General features: G+C 46.2%; 2 protein-coding genes across 2 annotated transcripts in view; one reads left to right on the top strand and one right to left on the bottom strand.

Annotated features, from left to right (window-relative positions):
* The window catches only part of LOC135552370 (centrosomal protein of 89 kDa-like), a 205,842-nt gene that overhangs the window by 160,605 nt on the left and 24,916 nt on the right, over positions 1-20,321 (top strand). The window lies entirely within an intron of this gene.
* On the bottom strand, positions 13,304-14,065 carry LOC135551991 (E3 ubiquitin-protein ligase RNF182-like). The gene has a single exon (XM_064983325.1). It carries the CDS (start codon positions 14,063-14,065, stop codon positions 13,304-13,306), a length of 762 nt encoding a protein of 253 aa, XP_064839397.1.

Raw genomic sequence — 20,321 nt, 5'->3', positions numbered from 1 at the left:
GATGCGACAGGATTGAAATGAAAGTACTAAATGCGCGGGTTACAAAAGAGCCATGGATTCTGGAAACAGCTTTTCACAGAAGTAAGGCAGCGATGGGAATCAGGGATATTTTAATTCAATAGTCATTAACTACTCATGTTGTAGTTTACAGGACTGTTAAGGGGTATTTAACCTTTAACCTTTTTGGAAATGTATTTATGCTTATTCTTATCTTAGACTTCAAATTAAAGCCCCCACCCTACCCCCCCCCCCCCCCCCACACACACACACACAACTTATATGGAATGTGTGTTTCGGTTCCCCCCCACACCCACTATTTATACGGAATGTGTGTTTAGGTTCCCTAACCCCCCCCCCCCCCCACACACACACACACACAATTTATACGGAATGTGTGTTTAGGTTCCCCCCACCCTAACCCTAACCCCCCCCCCCCCCCCACACCCACTATTTATACGGAATGTGTGTTTAGGTTCCCCCCCCACCCTAACCCTAACCCCCCCCCCACACACACACACACACACACAATTTATACGGAATGTGTGTTTAGGTTCCCCCCCACCCTAACCCCCCCCCCCCCCCCACACCCACTATTTATACAGAATGTGTGTTTAGGTTCCCCCCACCCTAACCCCCCCCCCCCCCACACACCCACTATTTATACAGAATGTGTGTTTAGGTTCCCCCCACCCTAACCCCCCCCCACACCCACTATTTATACGGAATGTGTGTTTAGGTTCCACCCTAACCCTAACCCCCCCCCCCCACACCCACTATTTATACGGAATGTGTGTTTAGGTTCCCCCCACCCTAACCCTAACCCCCCCACACCCACTATTTATACAGAATGTGTGTTTAGGTTCCCCCCACCCTAACCCCCCCCCCCCACACCCACTATTTATACGGAATGTGTGTTTAGGTTCCCCCCACCCTAACCCTAACCCCCCCCCCCCCCCCCCACACCCACTATTTATACGGAATGTGTGTTTAGGTTCCTCCCCACCCTAACCCTAACCCCCCCCCCCACACCCACTATTTATACGGAATGTGTGTTTAGGTTCCCCCCACCCTAACCCTAACCCCCCCCCCCCCCCCACCCTAACCCTAACCCCCCCCCCACACCCACTATTTATATGGAATGTGTGTTTAGGTTCCCCCCACCAAAAAACCCTAACCCCCCCCCCCCCCCCACACCCACTATTTATACGGAATGTGTGTTTAGGTTCCTCCCAACCCTAACCCTAACCCCCCCCCACACCCACTATTTATACGGAATGTGTGTTTAGGTTCCCCCCACCCTAACCCTAACCCCCCCCACACCCACTATTTATACGGAATGTGTGTTTAGGTTCCCCCCACCCTAACCCTAACCCCCCCCCCCCCACTATTTATACGGAATGTGTGTTTAGTTAGGTTCCCCCCCCCCCCACACCCACTATTTATACGGAATGTGTGTTTAGGTTCCACCTCCGCAGAATGACGGAGGTTGCTTCCACATATTCACCAACTGGGTGGAGTTGATAAACAACAACAACTAGGTCACAACAACAAGTCACAACAACTCACACACAGCTAAAAGTTAATGAATGGGAATTAAGAAATATATAAATATTAGGACGAGTAACGTCGGAGTGGCATTGACTAAAATACAGTAGAATAGAATACAGTAGAATAGAATACAGTAGAATAGAATACAGTTGAATAGAATACAGTAGAATAGTATACAGTAGAATAGAATACAGTAGAATAGAATACAGTTGAAAATAATACAGTAGAATAGAATACAGTTGAAAATAATACAGTTGAATAGAATACAGTGAAATAGAATACAGTGAAATAGAATATAGTTGAAAAGAATACAGTTGAAAATAATACAGTTGAAAAGAATACAGTTGAATAGAATACAGTAGAATAGAATACAGTTGAAAAGAATACAGTAGAATAGAATACAGTAGAATAGAATACAGTTGAATAGAATACAGTAGAATAGAATACAGTAGAATAGAATACAGTTGAAAAGAATACAGTTGAAAAGAATACAGTAGAATAGAATACAGTAGAATAGAATACAGTTGAAAAGAATACAGTTGAATAGAATACAGTGAAATAGAATACAGTGAAATAGAATACAGTTGAAAAGAATACAGTTGAATAGAATACAGTGAAATAGAATACAGTGAAATAGAATATAGTTGAAAAGAATACAGTAGAATAGAATACAGTAGAATATAATACAGTAGAATAGAATACAGTAGAATAGAATACAGTTGAATAGAATACAGTAGAATAGAATACAGTAGAATAGAATACAGTTGAAAAGAATACAGTTGAAAAGAATACAGTAGAATAGAATACAGTAGAATAGAATACAGTAGAATAGAATACAGTTGAAAAGAATACAGTAGAATAGAATACAGTAGAATAGAATACAGTAGAATAGAATACAGTTGAAAAGAATACAGTACAATAGAATACAGTTGAAAAGAATACAGTAGAATAGAATACAGTTGAAAAGAATACAGTAGAATAGAATACAGTAGAATATAATACAGTTGAATAGAATACAGTAGAATAGAATACAGTAGAATAGAATACAGTAGAAGTCAGAAGTTTACATACACTTAGGTTGGAGTCATTAAAACTCGTTTTTCAACCACTCCACACATTTCTTGTTAAACAACTATAGTTTTGGCAAGTTGGTTAGGACATCTACTTTGTGCAGGACACAAGTCATTTCTCCAACACTTGTTTACAGACAGATTACTTCACTTATAATTCACTGTATCACAATTCCAGTGGGTCAGAAGTTTACATACACTGAGTTGACTGTGCCCTTAAACAGCTTGGAAAATTACAGAAAATTATGTCACGGCTTTAGAAGCTTCTGATAATTGACATAATTTGAGTCAATTGGAGGTGTACCTGTGGATGTACTTCAAGGCCTACCTTCAAACTCAGTGCCTCTTTGTCGATATCATGGGAAAATCAAAAGAAATCAGCCAAGAACTCCACAAGTCTGGTTCATCCTTGGGAGTAATTTCCAAACACCTGAAGGTACCACATTCATCTGTATAAACACCATGGGACCACGCAGCTGTCATACCGCTCAGGAAGGAGATGCGTTCTGTCACCTAGAGAAGAATGTACCTTGGTGCGAGAAGTGCAAATCAACCGTGGAACAACAAACAGCAAAAGACCTTGTGAAGATGCTGGAGGAAACAGGTACAAAAGTATCTATATCCACAGTAAAACAAGTCCTATATCGACATAACCTGAAAGGCCGCTCAGCAAGGAAGAAGCCACTGCTCCAAAACCGCCATAGAAAAGCCAGACTACCTACGGTTTGTAACTGCACATGGAGACAAAGATCATACTTTTTAGAGAAAAGTCCTCTGGTCTGATGAAACAAAAATAGAACTGTTTGGCCATAATGACCATCGTTATGTTTGGAGGAAAAAGAGGGAAGTGGATTTGAGGTGTCAAATCAAAAAAAATGTAGTTTCAAAGCCCTTCGTACATAAGCTGATATATCAAAGTGCTGTACAGAAACGCAGCCTAAAACTGGGAGGGGGAGGGGAGGGGGAGAGAGGAAGAGGAAGGGGAGGGGGAGAGAGGGGAAGAGGAAGGGGAGGGGGAGAGAGGGGAAGAGGAAGGGGAGGGGGGAGAGAGGGGAAGAGGAAGGGGAGGGGGAGAGAGGGGAAGAGGAAGGGGAGGGGGGAGAGAGGGGAAGAGGAAGGGGAGGGGGAGAGAGGGGAAGAGGAAGGGGAGGGGAGAGAGAGGGAGGGAGGGAGAAAGGGAATGAAAGAATGAGAGGGAGAGAGGAGAAGAGGAAGGGGAGGGGGAGAAAGAGGGAGGGAGAGAGGGAATGGAAGAATGAGAGGGAGAGAGGAGAAGAGGAAGGGGAGGGGGAGAGAGAGGGAGGGAGAGAGAGGGAATGAAAGAATTGAGGGGAGAGAGGAGATTGACTAAATTATTAAAGCACTATTAAAATTCATTCAACACATTTGCCTGAAATGCCTTTAAAAGGTGTTGAATATTTGATTGTTTTCCGTATATAGATTTGGGGGTTTGCTTCAGAATTAAATGGTTTGTTTTTGCCATTTTGCACCATTTTCTAACACAAAACATGTTTCAGGACAGGAGAGAAGAGTGAATGTTTTACCCAACAGGTGTGTTTACCTGGGTCTCTGTTAATAGACATGTTATGACCAGGAGTGTCCAGTGTTTACCTGGGTCTCTGTTAATAGACATGTTATGACCAGGAGTGTCTAGTGTTTACCTGGGTCTCTGTTAATAGACATGTTATGACCAGGAGTGTTTACCTGGGTCTCTGTTAATAGACATGTTATGACCAGGAGTGTCTAGTGTTTACCTGGGTCTCTGTTAATAGACATGTTATGACCAGGGGTGTCTAGTGTTTACCTGGGTCTCTGTTAATAGACATGTTATGACCAGGAGTGTCTAGTGTTTACCTGGGTCTCTGTTAATAGACATGTTATGACCAGGAGTGTCTAGTGTTTACCTGGGTCTCTGTTAATAGTCATGTTATAAACAGGGGTGTTTACCTGGGTCTCTGTTAATAGACATGTTATGACCAGGAGTGTCCAGTGTTTACCTGGGTCTCTGTTAATAGACATGTTATGACCAGGAGTGTCTAGTGTTTACCTGGGTCTCTGTTAATAGACATGTTATGACCAGGAGTGTTTACCTGGGTCTCTGTTAATAGACATGTTATGACCAGGAGTGTCTAGTGTTTACCTGGGTCTCTGTTAATAGACATGTTATGACCAGGAGTGTCTAGTGTTTACCTGGGTCTCCTGTTAATAGACATGTTATGACCAGGGGTGTCTAGTGTTTACCTGGGTCTCTGTTAATAGACATGTTATGACCAGGAGTGTCTAGTGTTTACCTGGGTCTCTGTTAATAGACATGTTATGACCAGGTGTGTTTACCTGGGTCTCTGTTAATAGACATGTTATGACCAGGAGTGTCTAGTGTTTACCTGGGTCTCTGTTAATAGACATGTTATGACCAGGAGTGTCTAGTGTTTACCTGGGTCTCCTGTTAATAGACATGTTATGACCAGGTGTGTCTAGTGTTTACCTGGGTCTCTGTTAATAGACATGTTATGACCAGGTGTGTCTAGTGTTTACCTGGGTCTCTGTTAATAGACATGTTATGACCAGGAGTGTCTAGTGTTTACCTGGGTCTCTGTTAATAGACATGTTATGACCAGGAGTGTCTAGTGTTTACCTGGGTCTCCTGTTAATAGACATGTTATGACCAGGTGTGTCTAGTGTTTACCTGGGTCTCTGTTAATAGACATGTTATGACCAGGAGTGTTTACCTGGGTCTCTGTTAATAGACATGTTATGACCAGGAGTGTCTAGTGTTTACCTGGGTCTCTGTTAATAGACATGTTATGACCAGGGGTGTCTAGTGTTTACCTGGGTCTCTGTTAATAGACATGTTATGACCAGGAGTGTCTAGTGTTTACCTGGGTCTCTGTTAATAGACATGTTATGACCAGGTGTGTTTACCTGGGTCTCTGTTAATAGACATGTTATGACCAGGAGTGTCTAGTGTTTACCTGGGTCTCTGTTAATAGACATGTTATGACCAGGGGTGTCTAGTGTTTACCTGGGTCTCTGTTAATAGACATGTTATGACCAGGAGTGTCTAGTGTTTACCTGGGTCTCTGTTAATAGACATGTTATGACCAGGAGTGTCTAGTGTTTACCTGGGTCTCTGTTAATAGACATGTTATGACCAGGAGTGTTTACCTGGGTCTCTGTTAATAGACATGTTATGACCAGGGGTGCCTAGTGTTTACCTGGGTCTCTGTTAATAGATATGTTATGACCAGGGGTGTCTAGTGTTTACCTGGGTCTCTGTTAATAGACATGTTATGACCAGGAGTGTCTAGTGTTTACCTGGGTCTCTGTTAATAGACATGTTATGACCAGGGGTGTCTAGTGTTTACCTGGGTCTCTGTTAATAGACATGTTATGACCAGGGGTGTCTAGTGTTTACCTGGGTCTCTGTTAATAGACATGTTATGACCAGGGGTGTTTACCTGGGTCTCTGTTAATAGACATGTTATGACCAGGAGTGTCTAGTGTTTACCTGGGTCTCTGTTAATAGACATGTTATAAACAGGGGTGTCTAGTGTTTACCTGGGTCTCTGTTAATAGACATGTTAAGACCAGGGGTGTTTACCTGGGTCTCTGTTAATAGACATGTTATGACCAGGAGTGTCTAGTGTTTACCTGGGTCTCTGTTAATAGACATGTTATGACCAGGGGTGTTTACCTGGGTCTCTGTTAATAGACATGTTATGACCAGGGGTGTCTAGTGTTTACCTGGGTCTCTGTTAATAGACATGTTATAAACAGGGGTGTCTAGTGTTTACCTGGGTCTCTGTTAATAGACATGTTATGACCAGGAGTGTCTAGTGTTTACCTGGGTCTCTGTTAATAGACATGTTATGAACAGGTGTGTCTAGTGTTTACCTGGGTCTCTGTTAATAGACATGTTATGAACAGGTGTGTCTAGTGTTTACCTGGGTCTCTGTTAATAGACATGTTATGACCAGGAGTGTCTAGTGTTTACCTGGGTCTCTGTTAATAGACATGTTATGACCAGGTGTGTCTAGTGTTTACCTGGGTCTCTGTTAATAGACATGTTATGAACAGGTGTGTCTAGTGTTTACCTGGGTCTCTGTTAATAGACATGTTATGACCAGGTGTGTCTAGTGTTTACCTGGGTCTCTGTTAATAGACATGTTATGACCAGGGGTGTTTACCTGGGTCTCTGTTAATAGATATGTTATGACCAGGGGTGTTTACCTGGGTCTCTGTTAATAGATATGTTATGACCAGGGGTGTCTAGTGTTTACCTGGGTCTCTGTTAATAGACATGTTATGACCAGGAGTGTCTAGTGTTTACCTGGGTCTCTGTTAATAGATATGTTATGACCAGGGGTGTTTACCTGGGTCTCTGTTAATAGACATGTTATGACCAGGAGTGTCTAGTGTTTACCTGGGTCTCTGTTAATAGACATGTTATGACCAGGAGTGTCTAGTGTTTACCTGGGTCTCTGTTAATAGATATGTTATGACCAGGAGTGTCTAGTGTTTACCTGGGTCTCTGTTAATAGACATGTTATGACCAGGGGTGTCTAGTGTTTACCTGGGTCTCTGTTAATAGACATGTTATGACCAGGAGTGTCTAGTGTTTACCTGGGTCTCTGTTAATAGACATGTTATAACCAGGAGTGTCTAGTGTTTACCTGGGTCTCTGTTAATAGACATGTTATGACCAGGTGTGTTTACCTGGGTCTCTGTTAATAGACATGTTATGACCAGGAGTGTCTAGTGTTTACCTGGGTCTCTGTTAATAGATATGTTATGACCAGGTGTGTTTACCTGGGTCTCTGTTAATAGACATGTTATGACCAGGGGTGTTTACCTGGGTCTCTGTTAATAGACATGTTATGACCAGGAGTGTCTAGTTTTTACCTGGGTCTCTGTTAATAGACATGTTATGACCAGGGGTGTTTAGCTGGGTCTCTGTTAATAGACATGTTATGACCAGGAGTGTCTAGTTTTTACCTGGGTCTCTGTTAATAGACATGTTATGACCAGGGGTGTCTAGTGTTTACCTGGGTCTCTGTTAATAGACATGTTATGACCAGGAGTGTCTAGTGTTTACCTGGGTCTCTGTTAATAGACATGTTATGACCAGGTGTGTTTACCTGGGTCTCTGTTAATAGACATGTTATGACCAGGAGTGTCTAGTGTTTACCTGGGTCTCTGTTAATAGACATGTTATGACCAGGAGTGTCTAGTGTTTACCTGGGTCTCCTGTTAATAGACATGTTATGACCAGGTGTGTCTAGTGTTTACCTGGGTCTCTGTTAATAGACATGTTATGACCAGGTGTGTCTAGTGTTTACCTGGGTCTCTGTTAATAGACATGTTATGACCAGGAGTGTCTAGTGTTTACCTGGGTCTCTGTTAATAGACATGTTATGACCAGGAGTGTCTAGTGTTTACCTGGGTCTCCTGTTAATAGACATGTTATGACCAGGTGTGTCTAGTGTTTACCTGGGTCTCTGTTAATAGACATGTTATGACCAGGAGTGTTTACCTGGGTCTCTGTTAATAGACATGTTATGACCAGGAGTGTCTAGTGTTTACCTGGGTCTCTGTTAATAGACATGTTATGACCAGGGGTGTCTAGTGTTTACCTGGGTCTCTGTTAATAGACATGTTATGACCAGGAGTGTCTAGTGTTTACCTGGGTCTCTGTTAATAGACATGTTATGACCAGGTGTGTTTACCTGGGTCTCTGTTAATAGACATGTTATAACCAGGAGTGTCTAGTGTTTACCTGGGTCTCTGTTAATAGACATGTTATGACCAGGTGTGTCTAGTGTTTACCTGGGTCTCTGTTAATAGACATGTTATGACCAGGAGTGTCTAGTGTTTACCTGGGTCTCTGTTAATAGACATGTTATGACCAGGAGTGTCTAGTGTTTACCTGGGTCTCCTGTTAATAGACATGTTATGACCAGGTGTGTCTAGTGTTTACCTGGGTCTCTGTTAATAGACATGTTATGACCAGGAGTGTTTACCTGGGTCTCTGTTAATAGACATGTTATGACCAGGAGTGTATAGTGTTTACCTGGGTCTCTGTTAATAGACATGTTATGACCAGGGGTGTCTAGTGTTTACCTGGGTCTCTGTTAATAGACATGTTATGACCAGGAGTGTCTAGTGTTTACCTGGGTCTCTGTTAATAGACATGTTATGACCAGGAGTGTTTACCTGGGTCTCTGTTAATAGACATGTTATGACCAGGGGTGTCTAGTGTTTACCTGGGTCTCTGTTAATAGACATGTTATGACCAGGAGTGTCTAGTGTTTACCTGGGTCTCTGTTAATAGACATGTTATGACCAGGGGTGTCTAGTGTTTACCTGGGTCTCTGTTAATAGACATGTTATGACCAGGGGTGTCTAGTGTTTACCTGGGTCTCTGTTAATAGACATGTTATGACCAGGAGTGTCTAGTGTTTACCTGGGTCTCTGTTAATAGACATGTTATGACCAGGAGTGTCTAGTGTTTACCTGGGTCTCTGTTAATAGACATGTTATGACCAGGAGTGTCTAGTGTTTACCTGGGTCTCTGTTAATAGACATGTTATGACCAGGAGTGTCTAGTGTTTACCTGGGTCTCTGTTAATAGACATGTTATGACCAGGAGTGTCTAGTGTTTACCTGGGTCTCTGTTAATGGACATGTTATGACCAGGAGTGTCTAGTGTTTACCTGGGTCTCTGTTAATAGACATGTTATGACCAGGAGTGTCTAGTGTTTACCTGGGTCTCTGTTAATAGACATGTTATGACCAGGGGTGTCTAGTGTTTACCTGGGTCTCTGTTAATAGACATGTTATGACCAGGGGTGTCTAGTGTTTACCTGGGTCTCTGTTAATAGACATGTTATGACCAGGAGTGTCTAGTGTTTACCTGGGTCTCTGTTAATAGACATGTTATGACCAGGAGTGTCTAGTGTTTACCTGGGTCTCTGTTAATAGACATGTTATGACCAGGAGTGTCTAGTGTTTACCTGGGTCTCTGTTAATAGACATGTTATGACCAGGAGTGTCTAGTGTTTACCTGGGTCTCTGTTAATAGACATGTTATGACCAGGGGTGTCTAGTGTTTACCTGGGTCTCTGTTAATAGACATGTTATGACCAGGAGTGTCTAGTGTTTACCTGGGTCTCTGTTAATAGACATGTTATGACCAGGAGTGTCTAGTGTTTACCTGGGTCTCTGTTAATAGACATGTTATGACCAGGAGTGTCTAGTGTTTACCTGGGTCTCTGGACAGACTGATCCTGTCCTGCTGTTCATATACAGGAAGACAGTGTGCCAGACTGATCCTGTCCTGCTGTTCATATACAGGAAGACAGTGTGCCAGACTGATCCTGTCCTGCTGTTCATATACAGGAAGACAGTGTGCCAGACTGATCCTGTCCTGCTGTTCGTATACAGGAAGACAGTGTGCCAGACTGATCCTGTCCTGCTGTTCATATACAGGAAGACAGTGTGCCAGACTGATCCTGTCCTGCTGTTCATATACAGGAAGACAGTGTGCCAGACTGATCCTGTCCTGCTGTTCATATACAGGAAGACAGTGTGCCAGACTGATCCTGTCCTGCTGTTCATATACAGGAAGACAGTGTGCCAGACTGATCATGTCCTGCTGTTCATATACAGGAAGACAGTGTGCCAGACTGATCCTGTCCTGCTGTTCATATACAGGAAGACAGTGTGCCAGACTGATCCTGTCCTGCTGTTCATATACAGGAAGACAGTGTGCCAGACTGATCCTGTCCTGCTGTTCATATACAGGAAGACAGTGTGCCAGACTGATCCACCTTATTCCCTATGTAGTGCACTACCAGGACCCATAAGGCTCTGGTCAGTCAGGTTACGTTTCAAGATGGCACCTTATTCCCAATGTAGTGCACTACCAGGACGCATAAGGCTCTGGTCAGAAGTAGTGTGGCTGTACTCTGGCTCTAGCAGGAGGCTGGCCGGCCTCTACTCTGGCTGTAGCAGGATGCCGGCCTCTACTCTGTCCCCTCATTATAGTCTAGTTGATGTTATTCCTGATGACTTTAATCTGTTGATGGAAGTAGGATGCATTTGATTGGTTTAATCTGGGGGGAAATAACTCCAATCATTGATCAGCTAAATGTGTTGTTTTGAAGAAAGAAAGAGGCAACAAGTCATTATTTAATCATTATTTTCAGTTTATTTCAATGATGTATCGTATCTCCTGTGTGAAGTAGTTGTCCTTTTCACAGTCAGTTATGTACTGGCAAGATGAACCTCTAGAGCTGGGATCCTCATGGTGTGTTATATCAGAGAGACAGAATAACTCAGATGAAACAAGAGTCCCCTCAGCCAGCTGGTTCTGAGGCTCAGTTCACTAACCCAAACCAACCCCATAGAGCCTCAGGACAGCAGTCAGCCAGCTGGTTCTGAGGCTCAGTTCACTAACCCAAACCAACCCCATAGAGCCTCAGGACAGCACTCAGCCAGCTGGTTCTGAGGCTCAGTTCACTAACCCAAACCAACCCCATAGAGCCTCAGGACAGCACTCAGCCAGCTGGTTCTGAGGCTCAGTTCACCAACCCAAACCAACCCCATAGAGCCTCAGGACAGCACTCAGCCAGCTGGTTCTGAGGCTCAGTTCACTAACCCAAACCAACCCCATAGAGCCTCAGGACAGCACTCAGCCAGCTGGTTCTGAGGCTCAGTTCACCAACCCAAACCAACCCCATAGAGCCTCAGGACAGCACTCAGCCAGCTGGTTCTGAGGCTCAGCTCACTAACCCAAACCAACCCCATAGAGCCTCAGGACAGCCCTCAGCCAGCTGGTTCTGAGGCTCAGTTCACTAACCCAAACCAGCCCCATAGAGCCTCAGGACAGCCCTCAGCCAGCTGGTTCTGAGGCTCAGTTCACTAACCCAAACCAGCCCCATAGAGCCTCAGGACAGCAGTCAACCAGCTGGTTCTGAGGCTCAGTTCACCAACCCAAACCAACCCCATAGAGACTCAGGACAGCCAGCTGGTTCTGAGGCTCAGTTCACTAACCCAAACCAACCCCATAGAGACTCAGGACAGCACTCAGCCAGCTGGTTCTGAGGCTCAGTTCACTAACCCAAACCAACGTCATAGAGCCTCAGGACAGCCAGCTGGTTCTGAGGCTCAGTTCACTAACCCAAACCAACCCCATAGAGCCTCAGGACAGCAGTCAGCCAGCTGGTTCTGAGGCCCAGTTCACTAACCCAAACCAACCCCATAGAGCCTCAGGACAGAACTCAGCCAGCTGGTTCTGAGGCTCAGTTCACCAACCCAAACCAACTCCATAGAGCCTCAGGACAGAACTCAGCCAGCTGGTTCTGAGGCCCAGTTGAGAACATGGAGACAGAGAGACATCTTTATGGTCCTGTTTGTCTCCAGACTCTCTGGACTAGATGGGCTAAATGGTAATGAGGCCCAGTTGAGGGACCATGGAGACAGAGAGACATCTTTATGGTCCTGTTTGTCTCCAGGCTCTCTGGACTAGATGGGCTAAATGGTAATGAGGCCCAGTTGAGAACATGGAGACAGAGAGACATCTATATGGTCCTGTTTGTCTCCAGGCTCTCTGGACTAGATGGGCTAAATGGTAATGCTCTTATTATCTGATCTATTCCAAACTGCAACTCCCTTGTCTTTACTGTTAACTGCCAAAGGGCCCCGTTGTTGCACATGGAAATAAAACTAACCTATAGAACTGGAAGGTTCTGGGACATATTGAGGAGTTTGCCAAACCTGCTTTATAATTTGACAACGACAATCCAGTGTTACCCAGCCCTCCATTTGTCTCCAGTCTCTCACACAGGGCTGGAAGGCCCGTTGGCCCCAGTTCTCAATCCACAGACTGTATGGAGAGTTCAGCAAACAGCTTTCAATACAGAGATTGTCAATCCCCTTGTTCTGATTGGGACACCATGTTGACTCCAACAGTCCAGTATCCCTCCCTCCAACCCGGTTGGTCGTTAGATTGGGGCAGTAAAGGACACCATGTTGACTCCAACAGTCCAGTATCCCTCCCTCCAACCCGGCTGGTCGTTAGATTGGGGCAGTAAAGGACACCATGTTGACTCCAACAGTCCAGTATCCCTCCCTCCAACCCGGCTGGTCGTTAGATTGGGGCAGTAAAGGACACCATGTTGACTCCAACAGTCCAGTATCCCTCCCTCCAACCCGGCTGGTCATTAGATTGGGGCAGTAAAGGACGCCATGTTGACTCCAACAGTCCAGTATCCCTCCCTCCAACCCGGCTGGTCGTTAGATTGGGGCAGTAAAGGACACCATGTTGACTCCAACAGTCCAGTATCCCTCCCTCCAACCCGGCTGGTCGTTAGATTGGGGCAGTAAAGGACACCATGTTGACTCCAACAGTCCAGTATCCCTCCCTCCAACCCGGCTGGTCGTTAGATTGGGGCAGTAAAGGACACCATGTTGACTCCAACAGTCCAGTATCCCTCCCTCCAACCCGGCTGGTCGTTAGATTGGGGCAGTAAAGGACACCATGTTGACTCCAACAGTCCAGTATCCCTCCCTCCAACCCGGCTGGTCGTTAGATTGGGGCAGTAAAGGACACCATGTTGACTCCAACAGCCCAGTATCCCTCCCTCCAACCCCAGCATCAGTCAGTACCCTGTTGAGTCAGTCAGTCAGCCCCTAGACGAGCAGTCACACATGCCCTGGCAGAGACACTGGCAGAACCCATAGACCAGACACACAGTCAGACTGGACGGTACCAGGCTCACACAGACTATGCCCAGCGTCACCCTCTGGATCACCAGCAGGTAGATGCCCAGGGGCAGGGACCCGAAGTAGAACAGCCCCAGGAGCCACACCAGGATCCGGGGGACGTGCGAACACATCTTGGACAGGGCTTCCTGAACCTCCTGCCCGTTGGAGCCCACAGAGTTAGAGTCCAGACTGTGCTCTGTGTAGTGGTCTGAGCTGCCCAGGCCCCCGGGCCCCGTGTCCCTCTGAACCTCCATGATAGTGATCACCAGGCAGTTGGAGGAGTGGTGCGAGGTGGAGGACAGGCTCTCGGGGGTGAGGGTCACCTCTTGGTCGGAGCTCCAGGACTTATCCCTGACAGCCAGGCAGGATATGACGTTGGAGTCGTCGGGGAGGCCCGACACCTCGTATTCGCTGACCTCTGTTTCGTGTCGGCAGAAGGGGCAGGAAATGCAGCCCAAGACGTCCCCCGCGTCCAGGATCTTGTTGAGGCAGCGGGCACACACCCGGTGGAGGCAGTCCAGGATCTTGGGCCTGCGGTTGTGAACATTGTAACGCTGGTAACAGATCTTACACTCCAGCTCGTCTGTGATTGGTGGGGTCGGGCTCAGGGTGGGGGTGGTGACAGGGGTGACGGTGGAGGGGGGCATCTCATCCGGGTCAGGCTGTGGAACACTCATCATGGACGCATGCTCTGAGGAAGAGAGGGAGAGAGCGATGGAGGGAGGGAGAGAGATGGGGAGAGAGAGGGAGAGATGGAGGGAGGGAGATGGAGAGAGGGATGGAGAGGGAGGGAGGGAGATGGATAGATGAGAGAGACAGAAGTTAGGTAATTTCTTTACACCTTATGGTACATTTTTCAATTTCATTAAAAAGGTCAAAGGTACTCGAGACATTTAGAATATTTTCACAATTTCAAAAACATTCATGAAAATGAGTTTCTCAATATCATGTCAAGTACATGTGATGGTGAATGCGGACCAAAAGATTTACACCAAGTGGGATGTTTCATTTTTTCTTTTACTCAGAGAGGAAGGAGAATCAGGTATTACAGCAGTCAACAATCGATATCAAAATGTCACTATCAATCGTGTTACTAGTATGCAAATCAGACACATTTCAGCTTGGAATAAAACATCAAGGTAGCGAGTCAGGTAATAATAAATTATCAAACAGTGTAGATATCAATTGCCATAGTCAACTCAATCATCTTTTTCCTGCCAAGGTAGGATTTATCCTCCTCTTCTGAGAAGGGCCTTTTCTTCTCTGGCCCATTCTCCTCTCCTCCTCTGAGAAGGGCCTCTTCATGGCTGGCCCATTCTCCTCTCCTCTTCTGAGAAGGGCCTCTTCTTGTCTGTCCCGTTCTCCTCTCCTCTTCTGGCCCATTCTCCTCTCCTCTTCTGAGAAGGGCCTCTTCATGTCTGGCCCATTCTTCTCTCCTCCTCTGAGAAGGGCCTCTTCCTGTCTGGCCTGTTCTCCTCTCCTCCTCCTCTGAGAAGGGCCTCTTCTTGTCTGGCCTGTTCTCCTCTCCTCCTCTTCTGAGAAGGGCCTCTTCTTGTATGGCCCATTCTCCTCTCCTCCTCTGAGAAGGGCCTCTTCATGTCTGGCCCATTCTTCTCTCCTCCTCTGAGAAGGGCCTCTTCATGTCTGGCCCATTCTTCTCTCCTCCTCTGAGAAGGGCCTCTTCATGTCTGGCCTATTCTCCTCTCCTCTTCTGAGAAGGGCCTCTTCATGTCTCGCCCATTCTTCTCTCCTCCTCTGAGATGGGCCTCTTCATGTCTGGCCCATTCTCCTCTCCTCTTCTGAGAAGGGCCTCTTCTTGTCTGGCATGTTCTCCTCTCCTCCTCTTCTGAGAAGGGCCTCTTCATGGCTGGCCCATTCTTCTCTCCTCTTCTGAGAAGGGCCTCTTCCTGTCTGGCCTGTTCTCCTCTCCTCCTCTTCTGAGAAGGGCCTCTTCATGGCTGGCCCATTCTCTCCTCCTCTTCTGAGGGCCTCTTCTTGTCTGGCCCGTTCTCCTCTCCTCTTCTGGCCCATTCTCCTCTCCTCCTCTTCTGAGAAGGGCCTCTTCATGGCTGGCCCGTTCTCTCCTCCTCTTCTGAGAAGGGCCTCTTCATGGCTGGCCCGTTCTCTCCTCCTCTTCTGAGAAGGGCCTCTTCGTGTCTGGCCGTTCTCTTCTCCTCTTCTGAGAAGGGCCTCTTCGTGTCTGGCCCATTCTTCTCTCCTCCTCTGAGAAGGGCCTCTTCATGTCTGGCCCATTCTCCTCTCCTCCTCTTCTGAGAAGGGCCTCTTCATGTCTGGCCCATTTTCCTCTCCTCTTCTGAGAAGGGCCTCTTCATGTCTCGCCCATTCTTCTCTCCTCTTCTGAGAAGGGCCTCTTCATGTCTGGCCCATTCTCCTCTCCTCTTCTGAGAAGGGCCTCTTCTTGTCTGGCATGTTCTCCTCTCCTCCTCTTCTGAGAAGGGCCTCTTCCTGTCTGGCCTGTTCTCCTCTCCTCCTCTTCTGAGAAGGGCCTCTTCATGTCTGGCCCATTCTTCTCTCCTCTTCTGAGAAGGGCCTCTTCCTGTCTGGCCTGTTCTCCTCTCCTCCTCTTCTGAGAAGGGCCTCTTCCTGTCTGGCCCGTTCTCCTCTCCTCTTCTGGCCCATTCTCCTCTCCTCCTCTTCTGAGAAGGGCCTCTTCATGTCTGGCCCATTCTTCTCTCCTCTTCTGAGAAGGGCCTCTTCCTGTCTGGCCTGTTCTCCTCTCCTCCTCTTCTGAGAAGGGCCTCTTCCTGTCTGGCCCGTTCTCCTCTCCTCTTCTGGCCCATTCTCCTCTCCTCCTCTTCTGAGAAGGGCCTCTTCATGTCTGGCCCGTTCTCTCCTCCTCTTCTGAGAAGGGCCTCTTCATGTCTGGCCCATTCTTCTCTCCTCCTCTGAGAAGGGCCTCTTCATGTCTGGCCCATTCTCTTCTCCTCCTCTGAGAAGGGCCTCTTCTTGTCTGGCCCATTCTTCTCTCCTCCTCTGAGAAGGGCCTCTTCTTGTCTGGCCCATTCTCTTCTCCTCCTCTGAGAAGGGCCTCTTCATGTCTGGCCTGTTCTCCTCTCCTCCTCTTCTGAGAAGGGCCTCTTCATGGCTGGCCCATTCTCTCCTCCTCTTCTGAGGGCCTCTTCTTGTCTGGCCCGTTCTCCTCTCCTCTTCTGGCCCATTCTCCTCTCCTCCTCTTCTGAGAAGGGCCTCTTCATGTCTGGCCCATTCTTCTCTCCTCCTCTGAGAAGGGCCTCTTCATGTCTGGCCCATTCTTCTCTCCTCCTCTGAGAAGGGCCTCTTCTTGTCTGGCCGACTCCTCAGAGACGGGTTAGCCTGGCTGACTCCTCAGAGACGGGTTAGCCTGGCTGACTGCTCAGAGACGGGTTAGCCTGGCTGACTGCTCAGTGTGTCTGACTGCTCAGTGTGTCTGACTGCTCAGTGTGTCTGACTGCTCAGTGTGTCTGACTGCTCAGTGTGGCTGACTGCTCAGTGTGGCTGACTGCTCAGAGACTGGTTAGCATGGCTGACTGCTCAGAGACGGGTTAGCCTGGCTGACTGCTCAGTGTGGCTGACTGCTCAGTGTGTCTGACTGCTCAGTGTGTCTGACTGCTCAGTGTGGCTGACTGCTCAGAGACGGGTTAGCCTGGCTGACTGCTCAGTGTGGCTGACTGCTCAGTGTGGCTGACTGCTCAGTGTGGCTGACTGCTCAGTGTGTCTGACTGCTCAGTGTGGCTGACTGTTCAGTGTGGCTGACTGCTCAGTGTGGCTGACTGCTCAGTGTGGCTGACTGCTCAGTGTGGCTGACTGCTCAGTGTGTCTGACTGCTCAGTGTGGCTGACTGCTCAGAGAAGGGTTAGCCTTGCTGACTGCTCAGTGTGGCTGACTGCTCAGTGTGGCTGACTGCTCAGTGTGTCTGACTGCTCAGTGTGGCTGACTGTTCAGTGTGGCTGACTGCTCAGTGTGGCTGACTGCTCAGTGTGGCTGACTGCTCAGTGTGGCTGACTGCTCAGTGTGGCTGACTGTTCAGTGTGGCTGACTGCTCAGAGACTGGTTACCCTATGGTGAAGCCCATTGGTGGAGAGTGGACTGTATCCTTGGACAGGTGTTTTATTTATGGGTCGATTGCTATTTCTGTTGTGAGTTTATTTTTGGACTAGTCTGTGCATTATTAAATCCAGTCAAATCCAACCGTGAGTTTTATACACAACATGATATATTCAGAGGATAGAGAGAGAGAGATGGTTCTATACACACCATGATATATTCAGAGGATGGAGAGAGATGGTTCTATACACACCATGATATATTCAGAGGATAGAGAGAGAGAGATGGTTCTATACACACCATGATATATTCAGAGGATAGAGAGAGATGGTTCTATACACACCATGATATATTCAGAGGATAAAGAGAGATGGTTCTATACACACCATGATATATTCAGAGGATAGAGAGAGATGGTTCTATACACACCATGATATATTCAGAGGATAGAGAGAGAGAGATGGTTCTATACACACCATGATATATTCAGAGGATAGAGAGAGAGAGATGGTTCTATACACACCATGATATATTCAGAGGATGGAGAGAGAGAGATGGTTCTATACACACCATGATATATTCAGAGGATGGAGAGAGAGAGATGGTTCTATACACACCATGATATATTCAGAGGATGGAGAGAGAGAGATGGTTCTATACACACCATGATATATTCAGAGGATGGAGAGAGAGAGATGGTTCTATACACAACATGATATATTCAGAGGATGGAGAGAGAGAGATGGTTCTATACACAACATGATATATTCAGAGGATGGAGAGAGAGAGATGGTTCTATACACACCATGATATATTCAGAGGATAGAGAGAGATGGTTCTATACACACCATGATATATTCAGAGGATGGAGAGAGAGAGATGGTTCTATACACACCATTATATATTCAGAGGATAGAGAGATGGTTCTATACACACCATTATATATTCAGAGGATAGAGAGAGATGGTTCTATACACACCATTATATATTCAGAGGATAGAGAGAGATGGTTCTATACACACCATGATATATTCAGAGGATGGAGAGAGATGGTTCTATACACACCATGATATATTCAGAGGATGGAGAGAGAGAGATGGTTCTATACACACCATGATATATTCAGAGGATAGAGAGAGATGGTTCTATACACACCATGATATATTCAGAGGATAGAGAGAGATGGTTCTATACACACCATGATATATTCAGAGGATGGAGAGAGAGAGATGGTTCTATACACACCATGATATATTCAGAGGATAGAGAGAGATGGTTCTATACACACCATGATATATTCAGAGGATAGAGAGAGATGGTTCTATACACACCATGATATATTCAGAGGATAGAGAGAGAGATGGTTCTATACACACCATGATATATTCAGAGGATGGAGAGAGAGATGGTTCTATACACACCATGATATATTCAGAGGATAGAGAGAGATGGTTCTATACACACCATGATATATTCAGAGGATAGAGAGAGAGAGATGGTTCTATACACACCATGATATATTCAGAGGATGGAGAGAGAGATGGTTCTATACACACCATGATATATTCAGAGGATGGAGAGAGAGAGATGGTTCTATACACACCATGATATATTCAGAGGATAGAGAGAGATGGTTCTATACACACCATGATATATTCAGAGGATAGAGAGAGATGGTTCTATACACACCATGATATATTCAGAGGATGGAGAGAGAGAGATGGTTCTATACACACCATGATATATTCAGAGGATGGAGAGAGATGGTTCTATACACACCATGATATATTCAGAGGATGGAGAGAGAGAGATGGGAGAGAGAGAGATGGTTCTATACACACCATGATATATTCAGAGGATGGAGAGAGAGATGGTTCTATACACACCATGATATATTCAGAGGATGGAGAGAGAGAGATGGGGGAGAGAGAGATGGTTCTATACACACCATGATATATTCAGAGGATGCAGAGAGAGAGATGGTTCTATACACACCATGATATATTCAGAGGATGGAGAGAGAGAGATGGTTCTATACACACCATGATATATTCAGAGGATGGAGAGAGAGATGGTTCTATACACACCATGATATATTCAGAGGATGGAGAGAGAGAGATGGTTCTATACACACCATGATATATTCAGAGGATGGAGAGAGAGATGGTTCTATACACACCATGATATATTCAGAGGATGCAGAGAGAGAGATGGTTCTATACACACCATGATATATTCAGAGGATGGAGAGAGAGAGATGGTTCTATACACACCATGATATATTCAGAGGATGGAGAGAGAGAGATGGTTCTATACACACCATTATATATTCAGAGGATGGAGAGAGAGAGATGGTTCTATACACACCATGATAGATTCAGAGGATGGAGAGAGAGATGGTTCTATACACACCATGATATATTCAGAGGATGGAGAGAGAGAGATGGTTCTATACACACCATGATAGATTCAGAGGATGGAGAGAGAGATGGTTCTATACACACCATGATATATTCAGAGGATGGAGAGAGAGAGATGGGGGGAGAGATGGGGCTTAGATGGAGAGAGAGATGGGGGAGAGAGAGATGGGGGGAGAGAGAGATGGGGCTTAGATGGACTGAGAGATGGGGGGAGAGAGATGGGGCTTAGATGGAGAGAGAGATGGGGGTTAGAGGGAGAGAGAGAGATGGGGGGAGAGAGATGGGGGTTAGATGGAGAGAGAGATGGGGGGTAAAAGGAGAGAGAGAGATGGGGGAGAGAGATGGGGGTTAGATGGAGAGAAAGATGGGGGTTAGATGGAGAAAGATGGGGGTTAGATGGAGAAAGATGGGGGTTAGATGGAGAAAGATGGAGAGAGAAGGGGGGTTTGATGGGGAGTTAGAGAGAAGGGGG

The sequence above is a fragment of the Oncorhynchus masou genome, chromosome 2 (assembly GCF_036934945.1).
Source record: "Oncorhynchus masou masou isolate Uvic2021 chromosome 2, UVic_Omas_1.1, whole genome shotgun sequence".
Lineage (NCBI taxonomy): Eukaryota > Metazoa > Chordata > Actinopteri > Salmoniformes > Salmonidae > Oncorhynchus > Oncorhynchus masou.
The sequence above is the reverse complement of the archived record's forward strand: the minus strand, read 5'-3'. Positions and strand labels throughout refer to the sequence as shown.

Excerpts from the sequence above, each read along its gene's own strand:
- LOC135551991 (XM_064983325.1), bottom strand. The coding sequence starts at position 14,065 with ATGATGAGTGTTCCACAGCCTGACCCGGATGAGATGCCCCCCTCCACC.